We start from the raw sequence: 12863 nt of genomic DNA, 5'->3' as shown, positions 1-12863 counted from the left end.
TAAAGGAAGCGCAGTTTTGTGGTGAGGGTGAGCGCTCCTCAGCTCTGCATAGAAGTGAAGTGGTTTTGTCCGATACAATAAAAAATCATTCTCGCTGATACACGCAGCTGTTTCCTGACCCACTAATATCCCCGATCATTTTGGTTGTTTGTTTACTGTTTGTCACATTATTTGTTCTTCCTCTCTTGCTGTGGTTGTCTTGCTGTTGCCTGTTTGTCTTGCTATGTGCTACTCTGCTGCCTGATGTTGCTCTACTAGCTACTTGCCTGTTGCTTGTGCCCTGCCAATATACACTTAAGGTCCGCTCCAGCAAGTGTTATCATGGTGGAAGGTGGTAAAGATCCAGGAGGGTCATTTGTGGGGGTGGGGGTTGGGGGGGGCGCGATGGGGGTGGTACTGTAACTGTGGGATCAGCTCAATGTTCCCAGGGCTCAATGTTCCCAGGGCTCAATGTTCCCAGGGCTCAATGTTCCCAGGGCTCAATGTTCCCAGGGCTCACTGTTCCCAGGGCTCACTGTTCCCAGGGCTCAATGTTCCTCAGTGGTTAAAAAAAAAAAAAAGCTCACCATTGTAAATCTCCATCTCACTGTCTGGCTGAATATGATCATAATATTTATATCCACTTTGACCAGCATCACAGGTATCTCTTTGCTAAAGCTGTGACAGGGGCGGGGCCTCTGACAGGGCCTTGCTGCAGCCGCCCCCTCCCTCTGAAACGCCCTCCCCAGTCACATCTGACAGGCCAACACTCATTGGGCCCTAACGTCGTACAAACGCTGTTCGCTTTTTGTGCTCGGTTTGCACGCCTTAACATGTGTCTTATGCTATCTTACCTGCCTCTTATGTGATCGTCCGCCTCGCGCAAGTGTCAATTTGCGCTCTCAGCACGATACCATCCAGTTTTTACGCCGGGATCTGTGCGCAAACGCAGTTGTGGGCGTGCCCCATGCCAAACCAGGTGTGTCCCCGTAAAATGCATGCCTTATGGTATCATCGGTATGCGCGCAATTCTTTGCACTAAGACACCTGAAAAGCACCTCTTAGCGCTAAAAAACCCTGCTGATACGTCATTACGCAGTTTTCCCATTAAAATACAAACGCCAGGACATCAAATTCTGCTGCTAAAATTGTGGAACAGCAGATTATTCAGTGAGGAAATCAACCATTATTCACTGAAAAACTTTTATCACAAGTAAGGTCCCACAAACATGCTGATATCATCTTTCTACTCTCTACTCCCTCTCTCTCTCTCTCCAAAACCTCGCGTGTGAACACCAGGGCCATTTCTGGGCCTTTTGGGGCCCTATACGACATCTTACAGTGGGGCTCCCAAACCACTGTCATCATAGTATCCCTGAATGAACATGAGTGACGAGACATAGACTACTTTATTATCAATAAAGCTTTTAAATTAAGCACAATATAAACGACTCATCTCATCATAGATAGATAGATAGATAGATAGATAGATAGATAGATAGATAGATAGATAGATAGATATAATGACTCGCCATATGTTCAAAAATGTTGAAAACAATAATTATACACAATTCATTTTACTCAAGGCTACTAAGGCTTAAAATTGTTGCCCTCTTCTTCTCTGGAAATAACTATTTACCTTTAAAAACAACTGAGATGAGGGGCTAAAAGCAGATGTCTCATAACATGATCAAAGCACTTAAACGATCAACAGTGACATAAACCAGTAAGAGAATGCAGCAAAAACTCCAATCATGAAATTGTCCTTTCAGCGCGCCCTTGAGGCCAATTTCTATATTTTTCTAAATACTGACTCGCAACAGTTACATTTACAGTATTATACATTTTACACAGTTGAAGTCATGTTGGATGCTGCTTGTATTGTAAATGATGTTACAGTAATAACACTATTCAGATTGCAGTTGATTGCTTGATATAATTACTGTAATATAAAGCACATTTTGTTACAGTAAGCTTCTCAGTTCTCACAGCAAAGCCTAAACAGAGAAAGGGTTCTTTTCACAGATCCATCGGTTTTTCACATCACAGCCCACAGCTTTCCATCCTTTGGGTGAATCTTCTCGGAGTGAAATAGCACAGGGATTTCTGCCAGGAGGTGTTTTTATCCAGTATCTGGATGAAAGTGTGAAAAACATAATGGTTAGATGATGGTGACAGATGTTATGATTCATGGTGTTTAGGATTGTGTCTTACGTTTCAGTCAGATCGGTTCCATCAACCCACTTCCAACTCCTATTTGCCTGTTTCAAGCCAATCCAGTAGCCATTTTTTGTGGCGCCCCAACTATGATCATAGATGAATTCCTGGTGATCGCAGAATCAATAACAATTATCAGAAATGTTTAGTTCAAAAACTGAAATTGACACATTGTGATTTTAAGAGACTTTTATTTTATTATTTTTAATTAATTAATTTGTGTTTTCTGAAGCTGCTTTTCCAAACTAACTCTGCTAATAAATCCCACATATTAATCTACCTCCCTGTTCCTGTCATGTTAAGATTCCCATAGTGTTATGTTTACCTGTTCCTCTGCACTTCCTATAATAACCAAATGGGACTTCTTTCCTCCGCAGTCTGCTTGAGCTTCTTTCCAGGTTTTCCATTCAGGAACAGCAGCATCATTAATGACATAGCAGCTGGACTGGAAGTAGATCCAGCCCTTCTGACAAGGTCCACACTTTTTCTCTGAGAGAAATAAGAGAGACAAGTTAACAGACATTATTATTGGGTGATTTCTTTATCACTGACTCATTTTTGGATGAAGCTGAACTGGTTTTAAGATTACCGTCTTCGTTTTTGTTTTCGGTGCAACAAGTTGAGTTGAGCTCATTCCACTCTTTGGTCATGTTTTCTATTTGTCTCTCCAAGTTGCTCTTCTCTGTCTTCAGCTGCTGGTTTTCTGTGGTCAGGTCAGTGTTGTTGCTCTCCCAGTTGCTCTTCTCTGTCTTCAGCTGCTGGTTTTCTGTTGTCAGGTCCGTGTTGCCGCTCTCCAGATTGTCTTTGCCTTGTCTCAGGTTGTTGCCTATCAGAGTTGTCAGATTGCTGTTATGATTCCTCAGTTCATCATGAGCTGAGATATTTTTGTAGTGGTCGATCAGGTGGTTGTAACTGCTGCCCTCAGATCAGATACCAACTTCTCGCTCTCAGCAACTACAATAAGAAAATTGTTCACCTAAAATATATAACTAGTGTATTTCTATACTTTCTAGCTCTACCAATAACGTAAATAGCTTAAAGAGGAGAAGAAATGTCAGTATTTCAGATGTGTGTACTTACAGTAGACACCCAGGGCTATGACGGCCAACAGCAAGATAACACAAAGAATCCCCAAACACCACACCACCAGCTGAACACCACGCCACCTGCTGGACCACTTCCCGTCTGGCAAGACTCCTGATGGAAAACAACAATGGAACAGAAACAGTTGTTTCAGTTGTTTACAATAAGATTTAAGACCGTTTGTGTGACATTTCTAAATAGTTTGACAGTTTATAGTGGAGGGAGACAAGAATAATAAGGGGATGGTTTAGGGCATGGATGGTTTAGGGCATGGATGGTTTAGGGCATGGATGGTTTAGGGCAGGGGTCGGCAACCTTTTTGATATGAAGTGCCATTTTCTAATTTCCTTGTGTGCCAATCAGTTTGCCTGAGGTTTTTTAGCTGGAGGACCTGACACAATTAAGGGTTAGTAACCTGAATGAATGTACCCTTATTGTAAGTTACCCATTATTTAATAGTAGCCTACTATTATTATTGGCGCATAGGAATAACATCTACAGTATACTGCCTGCCGTTTGGTTCACACCAAAAACATCTCAGAAGCAGCGTGTCACAGAAGCATCGAGCAGGAGCCTCGCTCTTGTATTGCCTTCATGCATGGCTGCATGTGGCCGCTCGCGTCACACGTCAAAAATAGACCTGATAGATGCTGAAACTCTCGCTGCATGCGAGGTGAGGCAACACGCTGTGGCCGGTGTGATTGGTCTCCCCTGTTAACAAGGACGCCAAAATGAAAGTTTTGCTTCAGCGTTGGATACACGTCTGGTGTGTTCGGGGTGTTAGCCTATACCTGCTGTGTCAGTTTGATCTGTCGTGTCCTCCCGAAACTTCACTCCACTGTACACAGTCTCCTCCTCACTTTTAGCTGAAAGAAAATAGAAAATAATGTTACGGTCAATAAAGTACCTCAGGGATGATGACGTATTCTTGTAGGCCTCTCAGCTAGTTCCTGTTCCCAAGTCTAAAAGTCAATGTGATTTTTGTACAGGGGTTTTGGTTAAATGCATGAAATAAGGTCTGTGGTTATTACAAAGGTTTATGAAACAGCAATGCTGTCACAGTGTGAGGCGGGGCTGAGCGAAGCTAATTTAACAGAGAGGGCTGTCAGCTAACTTGGTTAGCTTGGCGTTGTAGTCAAAATAGCATCTCGAACCAGAATGCAATGTAATCGTGACTAGGGATGCAGGGGTTAACCGGTTTGACTATTAACCACGATTTAAAACGTCACGGTTATATAACCGCAGAGGCTCCGCTACACCGAGTGTTTTGTTTCACAACAGTTCGTCAGTTTAAAACTCCCGTGAAGAACCTGTCTCTCTCGCTTCGTTTCCCGCACGGACTATTTAGCGGAGGCACCAAACACAGGCAGCTGCCATGTCTCCCAGTAGTAGTCAGTCGGTAGCCTAGCCATGGACGCCAGCACCAAAATAAATGTTGCAATACATGTCCCGCAAGGTTTCTGAGATTAGGGGAAAGTCTGAGCTGGTGTTACGTTAAACCAAACATGGGGAGGAGGCAGCGGATTTGTTTACCGTTAACATACAGTCAATGACGTTAACGTTAGCTGTATTGGCTAATGTTAGCTAGCTGGCCATGGCCTAGCGTACATAGTTCAACAGGCAGCGGTCCTCGAGCTCGTTGTGACCAAACATCCCCGCATTTAAAGCACTTCATGCTCCCAGAGCTGGCGTAAACCATAGAGAACCTCATGCTTTACACAAAAAGAAACATCAAGGGTTTGTGTCAACTCCAAAAGCAACCCGCTAACGTTACATATAGGCCTAATAACGTGAAGCTAATGTAACCAGGTGAACAACACAGCCCACCTTAAAAATCCCATCCCACCTTAAATGGCCAATTGCCTCCTGATAAGCTCCAGGTGTGTTCTCCCGGGCACTGTATAAAGCCAGCAGGCTTGGGGAGACAAATAGGTCTGGTTTCTCTCTCAAACGGATGTGTAGCCTACTCTGGGCATTGTGAAGGTAACAAGTTGGTGTTTAAAATCAGTTTTATGTTGTGTTTTATATTGTGGTTGCATGTTTCACTGAGTGTTGTGATCTTTATCTGTTATATTGTGGTTGCATGTTTCACTGAGTGTTGTGATCCTTTTTAGGCTGCTTTGGTCTTGACTGTAACCAAGCTGTAGGAACAGAGGTGGATCAGCCCATCCACAGCCACAGCCCAGACTATCTGTCACAGAGAAGGGTTTGACTGTTATTGGAGGTAAAATAATGATTGTCAGCCCTTCCATGTTTGTTTTATTTTAATGTACAGTAAATAATCACTCTTGTTTTGCATCAGTTCCTGGCCCAGAGTACCGTTTCCAAGGAGCCACCTCCGCCTGGCCCTTAAGCACCTATTGTAAATTGAGGTAAAAACCTGGCTATCAGCTATTAGGTTGTGATTGAAATGGTGAGTTTAACTCTGTGTAATTATTGTTTTATTTTCTTTACAGCCTAAAACTGCTGTTTTGCCCAGTCTTTTTGTTGCTTTTGATTATTTGTTGTATTCAATTTTATTGTTTTTAACCACCATCTGCCTTGTCTTTTATTGTTTGTTATAGATTTGGGTTTTAGCAAACCTCCAAGGCTGGTGGCGGTCTGGGCCGGGGCCAACGACGCCGATAGCCTCGTTCTTTATCCACTGCATGCCACTGTGTGAGTGCCACTTTTATACTTGCCTGATTCACTGTGCACCGTTTTAACTCGTATCATTGTGTGTGTGTGATTGCAGTAGATTAGATTTTAGTTCTATTGGCTCGGCCCTTTTCCCCCCCGGCTCCGGCTTGCTGCCGCCTTGGAGGGTAAGTATAGCCCTATTTATGAGTGCATTATTGCCACTGCGGATGGCTTCATTTTAACTTGGCAATTAATAAAATGGTAACTTTCTGCCACTAATTAATAAAATGGTAACTTTCTGCCACTAAACTATTTTCTTCTTCTTGCAGCGCATTTTTATCTTATCCCCATCAATAAATAAACGTTCCATTTGTTAAACTTGGAAACCTGGTCTCTGCTCATCCTTGGAACTTGTGTGTTATATGGTATCCTCTTATACGAGGCGGTTGAGTTTTAACTATTTCCCTGGGCGTAACTCCCAGGGTGGCGTTGTCTGGCTGCACCATACCACCAGGTCACAAATAGCTGCTTGGCAGTCATGATCTGACTGAGACAACGAAAACAAATGCGCACATTTACATAACAAACACCAGTCAACACCACAGAGTGTCCTTTCTTTAATCTAGAGGGAGCATTTTCCAGTAAAAAGTGAAACGACACATGATGGCTTATAGTGAGGCTTTCCATGCCTGCCCCATCATCACTTCAATAGAACTGACCCCAATGCAAAATTCAGACGGCCCATTTAGTTGCCAGTAAGATGCCAATAAGTTACTATGCCTTTTGTGTTTTTTCTGCAGACTAAGCAGCTATAGACTTTCGCTTCTATAAAATAATAATAAAATATTTTTTGTATTGACTATTGAGTGATACACTTTACTAAAACAATCATATATCAGAAATGTTGTTTGTTTTATGTTCACAATAGTGATGTCAGTTAGATTTGATTAGGTTAGAGCCATGGGATATTAAATCATCCATCTTTGCTGAGTACATCTGCCCTTTCTTCTTTTTTTAATCCGAAGGCAGCAACTGTTAAGATTGTGGGGGAAATACAATAAAACCTCTATTTAAAGAATGCTCATGTGATTTTTATACGTCCATAACAATAATCGTGAAACCGTGATAATCGTGGTTTTTTTCTCAGACTATAATCGTACATCAAAATTTATAATCGATGCATCCCTAATCGTGACTCATACAGTACTTCTGTGGTCCATCAGACTAAGGATGCGACTCCCAGAGTTTTATCCAGGTAACACAGTTCCTCGGGGGACGTGTGCTGCGATGACTATTTCCATCAGGGAGTGAAACTCGAGTACCCAACCTCTCTTCACTAGGTTTGGTAGGCCGGCTAGGAAAGAGAGCATGGCGCTAGCTGCAGGGCTAGCTATCAAGGTCACCCAAGCATTTGATTAACCAAAAGGCTAGGCAATCCGGTTGTAGCCGATAATATTAGCATTTATTTACTAACATTTACAAAAGCCCCGGACTAGCGATCGATTAGCTACTGCTAAGGCTTGCACAGAATCATTCACACCATAAAGCTGCTATAGGCTAATTCAGCTGAAACCGCAGCCTGGGAAGCCGGGGGGTGAGCCGGTAACTAAAGCTACTGTAGCTTGACCTCGTCAGATCAGTTGGCACTAAAGCAGTGGTTCTCAACTGGTGTAGCCTCAGGACCCACTATTTTCCTTGTCATGAAGTCGCGGCCCAAATTTCAGATTTTTTTTTAAACCACTCAAATTTATTGCACAAAAAATAGCGCATTAATTTAATACACAATGCCTTCATGCACTGTTATAAACCTCACATGAACAGAAAAGTGCAGCAGAAGTGCAACTAGGGCTAAAAACCAATTGAAATAAGGCAGACTTGAATTACAGGCCTATATGTTTTTAAATTTAAACAAGTCAAACTGGTCATGCTCAAAGTCTTATTTGAACTGTATGAAATATGAAATAAAAGGCAGACTTATCTTGAATTACATGCCTATATGTTTTTAAACTAGTTAATAATAATAATAATAAAACAAGTTAACCTGGTCATGCTAATCCAGTTTCAATAGTCTGAATTTAACTAATATGAAATAAAAAGGCAGACTTTTCTTGAATCACAGGCAGGCTATATGCTTTTTAGTTAAACTGGTCATAACTTTTAATTAAATTGGGGCCATGCTAATCCAGTTTCAATAATCTGAATTGAACTAAAATTAAATATGAAATGAAAAGGCAGACTTCTCTTGAATTACAGGCAGCGCATATGCTTCAGCTTGTTAAACAAGTAAAACTGGTCAGGCTAATCCAGTTTCAATAATCTGAATTTAACTCAAATGAAATATGATTTTTTTTTTTTTTTTTTTTTTTTTTTTGGCCAATGTCCGCGACCCAATCAAAACGGCCCCGTGACCCACCTTTGGGTCGCGACCCACCAGTTGAGAAACGCTGCACTAAAGCATAATTTACCAGCCTGTAGCTCGCCCAGTAATGGTGGGTAAGGAAGGGTCCACCCTGTGAAAAACATGGCTGTGATAAATGAGATTCCTTAGGGGCAACTGTGGGATTTCTCCATCGGTGACTTTTTAGCGTGGTTGCCAGCCATATCGTGTGCAATGTAGTTAAAAATACAACGATAAAACTCGATAGATAAAACTCGACAATAGTTGATTTTGCTGTCGCCCAGGAAATGAATCAAATTCGGTAGAAAATGTTTTACAAATGGCCATTTGGTCGGTAGACAAAAAAGTTCATTTGGCACCTTGACCACAAATAATCTGATTATGTCAGTAAATGTTATAGTGCAGTGGATTATTAGTTCAAGCAGTAATGCATTACATTTAGAAAGTAAACTTCCCAATGCAACTTCTACTTGTGTTTGTTATCACATAATCAAAGATATTTGATCCATATCAACAGTGAAATCACCATTCCTGATTTATGTACTGTATGTATGTAAATAAATTAAACTTACCTTTCGGTCGGGAAGCTTTGTTAGCTTTGAATACAACTGAAGAATAATTTGCCTTTTCCTCCATCACTCAACAGAAAGACTAAACAGCCTTTCTGTTGAGGAAGCTTGTCTATCTGATTCCACCTAAAGAAGTTCCGCTGAATAATAACCACAGTCCAACCTGACACAAGAAGTGTTTCCTCTGCTCAGTAGAACCTGTCACTCACAGATTTGAAATGATCAACTCCTCCTTTTTGCTAAGGTGGTGTCAGAAGCTCATTTGCATTATTGACATTGAAATATGGCTTTTCGACACAGGTGTGTTTATGGCAAATTAGACTTCTTTCTGATGACAATGAAAGTTTTGACTTTTGAATGATATTCTCTGTTATGAGATTTTAATTGTATTTTTGCTCACATACATTGAGGTATGTTGTGTGTCTACAATTTAGATGTTTGTGCTGATGCTGCTTTCTTGGCCAAGTCTATAAACGAAATCAAAATAGAAGATCCACACTCAGGTCATGTCTGGACACTAAGAGGAGAAAGAAAAATGCTAAAGCATTCTGTACCTCAAATATATAACATAATCTGAAACTAAGTGAAGGTATCAGAATACACAATTTTTGTATGTTTGGGTAACTCCTTGGATTACATTACTGATGACAGTTTTGATGATGGAACTACCGGTAGTTACTGTAATGGAATATATTTTAAAGTGACCTGCCATCACATCGGTGGGTATTCCTTCTCAAACTACTTTCTACAAAGTGCTACTTTTGTCCATCAAAATGTCTTAGCTGTCATTGATTGTGTTGCATAGTTGCTTTATGTACTGTTGACAAAATGTGCTCTTGTAAGTTGCTTTGGACAAAAGTGTCTGCTAGATGACATACTGTAGTGTCAATGTAGTGTGTTGGCATGGCAACACACCCATCCACATCCTGAGCCGATGAAACCACACAAACTTGAAGTTCAGTTTATATGAGGAAGTGCACTTCACACCTGCCTAATGTGTTAGTTTCAGATTAGTGACAAACACAAAGTAACAAATAGCTATGATGGTTGACACAGTATTCAGTGGTGTAATGTAACAAAGTATAAATACTTAAGTATTGTACTTAAGTATTTTTTCTGAGTATCTGTACTTTACTTGAGTATTTATATTTCTGTCAACTTTCACTTTTACTCCACTACATTTCCCAAATAAAATGGATACTTTTTACTCCACTACATTTCCCCCAAGCATCTTAGTTACAAAGTAAAATCAGAAGAAATTGCGTAGCCTGCAAGCAATCAGGTTTGGCAAATCAGTGCTCCTAGTTTGCAAGTTACGTTAATCACGATCCACACGCCATTCCATTTGGTGGCTGTAATGCAACATAACGTTGTTTGCCAGCGGCTATAAAAGTCAAGAAGAAGAAATAGACTTCCACTCAAGCCCAAGCATGTCTTTTGCTTGATTTTTTTTAGCAGCATTTACTTGTACTTTTTACTCTCAATACTTAAGTACATTTAATATCAGAAAATTACTTTTGATACTTAAGTACAGAAAATATCAAGTACTTTAAGACTTTTACTCAAGTAATATTCTAATGAGTGACTTTGACTTTTACCAAAGTCTTTTTCTGGGAAGATATCTTTACTTTTACTCAAGTATGGTTTTCGAGTACTTTATACACCACTGACAGTATTAATACTGTAGTGCAGATAAGATATGATATATGATAATAAGCTGTTTGCTGCTGTGTGATTGCTAAAATATGTCATTTTATACAGTGAGGTCAGGTTTCGAAAAATGGTCTCGCTATTCACCTTATGTAGCCACGCCCATTCGACCCGGTTGTGTGGTCGTGTGACGACTTCTGGCAAAAAGAAAATAAAAAAAAATGGCTGGCTGCTCCAATATCATCTAACTCTGAATTAACTAATAATTTAGCGAATTGTATGTAATATACCAAATAAAAGCAAACGGCAATGTCTAAGAATGCAATGCCATGTAAATGAATGAATTACGTTAACGTTTGCGGGTCTTATTTACGTAAATGGCTCGCACTGCGTTGGAGGAGAGAAAACCATCTGAAGCTTTCTTTGTTGGAGTCCAGGTATGTTTTACAAGAAAGTGCTCGTCATTGTCGACGATAAAGTTATCTGACCTGGCTAACAGTGGATACTCCGCTTGCTGGCTGTGTACCGAGCTCAAAGTAGTAGGCTGTTTTACCCCCTACAAAACAACTCTTTTCTTCATGACGTTCATTTGTGTTTCGCGCCGTGACCGCCGGAAGTGTTAACACGACCCGGAAGAATTTGGCCCACCCCCACGTCTGAACATAAGGTGAATATGAAATGGCTACTATGAGGACTAACATCATCGGACATGAATACAATTGAGCTCAATCAATCCACAAGAGTCTCTCAGCTTTCCAGTCATACCCAAATTATGTAATTCCAATACTTTTTAGGGACCCCAGTATGCAGAAATATACAAACAGAAGGTGAAACAACACATTTATAAGTTAATGCATGAAAAACAATTCATGTTTTTGCCAGAACTACATGTGATTAGCATAAAGTGGGGATGTCTGTAAAGGGGAGACTCATGGGTACCCATAGAACCCGTTCTCATTCAGATATCCTGAGGTAAGAGATCAACGGGCCCCTTTGAAAATGGCCATGCCAGTTTTTTCCCTTAGCAAAATGTAGCCTACATTCGGAGCGTTATTTAACCTACTTCCTACCTACAAGCTAGCACGGGGCTGGTACCAATGGATGCATCAGGCATTCTAGTTTCAGAGGATATCAGTATCTTCACTCATAGCTTTAAAAATGGGTCCGCTAGAGCGTCTGAAACACAGTCATGTTGGCCGCGGACGTGTTTTGCAAAAAGGGCAATTTTATCCTTCGGAGGGCAAAAGGGCAGGTGCTTGGGCACCACCTGGGGTCTATCTGTGCACGTCCCTGCACAACTCATACTAGTTAACTGCCAGCTCAGTGGCCTTGTGGTTTGAGTGTCCGCCCTGAGACTGGGAGGTTGTGAGTTAGATTCCCGGCCGAGTCATACCAAAGACTATAAAAATGGGACCCATTTGCCTCCCTGCTTGGCACTCAGCATCAAAGGGTTGGAATTGGGGGGTTCACCGCTCCCCCAGGGGATGGGTCAAATGCGGAGACCAAATTTCACACACTCAGGTGTGTGACAATCAGTGGGACTTTACCTTTACCAGTTCTGCAATTCCGGGTGGTCGTGATGTTCCACTGATTCGTCCTATACTCCCCTTTGCTCGACATCTTCAGGCCTCCCGTCATCCCCTAGGCTGCTACTACCCTTCTGACTGCTGCAAGGCCTTCTTAAAGTGTTCTCTGTACAAGCTGCTTCTACCTCTACCACGCTGGTATCACAACCGCCGGAAAGCAACAACATAAAACCACACAGTTGAACTGAACTGAGCGAGCATGTTGTGAAAAGAAATGTGTGAAGCATACCCTGAGACTTGTCTGTGTGTAAATCCTGTATACAAGGTTCAGTAGAAAAAGGTGTGCGTGTCCTATACATACATGAGCAGGCGTTTGATGCATGACATCTGAAACTTGCTTTGTAAATTGAACGGTATAAAGAGGCTGAGCAATTACTGTTCACGGCCTCTTTTTGGACTGCAGGTGTTGTATTGCAGTACTTTCAATGTGTATCATGGTAGATTGCTAAATACAATGGCCTTATTTAGCTTTTTCTGAACGTGTCATGAACTGCATGTGAAGACGTGTTGGTTTTGTTGGGTGACAAATGAATGAAAATCCATTTTCGATCATATATTTCTCCATTTCTCTTGAGTGTGTCTAAAAATAACGTAAAGGAAGCGCAGTTTTGTGGTGAGGGTGAGCGCTCCTCAGCTCTGCATAGAAGTGAAGTGGTTTTGTCCAATACAATAATAAATAATTCTCGCTAATATACGCAGCTGTTTCCTGACCGACTAATATCCCCGATCCTTTTGGTTGTTGGTTCACTGTTTGTCACATGA

At 41.3% G+C, this 12863-nt stretch overlaps 1 protein-coding gene across 1 annotated transcript; it reads right to left on the bottom strand.

Annotated features, from left to right (window-relative positions):
* Positions 1 to 1421: 1421 nt before the first annotated feature.
* Positions 1422 to 8977, bottom strand: LOC310796471 (uncharacterized protein). The gene is made up of 7 exons (XM_083658657.1): positions 8869 to 8977; positions 4071 to 4145; positions 3277 to 3393; positions 2786 to 3022; positions 2522 to 2685; positions 2194 to 2303; positions 1422 to 2112 (listed from the first exon to the last, which is right to left on the bottom strand). The coding sequence occupies exons 1-7, from the start codon at positions 8930 to 8932 to the stop codon at positions 1977 to 1979; spliced, it is 903 nt and encodes a 300-aa protein (XP_083514783.1). The 5' UTR covers positions 8933 to 8977; the 3' UTR covers positions 1422 to 1976.
* Between the last annotated feature and the right edge of the window lie 3886 nt (positions 8978 to 12863).

Source organism: Poromitra crassiceps, assembly GCF_964638095.1.
Source record: "Poromitra crassiceps genome assembly, chromosome: 22".
Taxonomy (NCBI): domain Eukaryota; kingdom Metazoa; phylum Chordata; class Actinopteri; order Beryciformes; family Melamphaidae; genus Poromitra; species Poromitra crassiceps.
The sequence above is the reverse complement of the archived record's forward strand: the minus strand, read 5'-3'. Positions and strand labels throughout refer to the sequence as shown.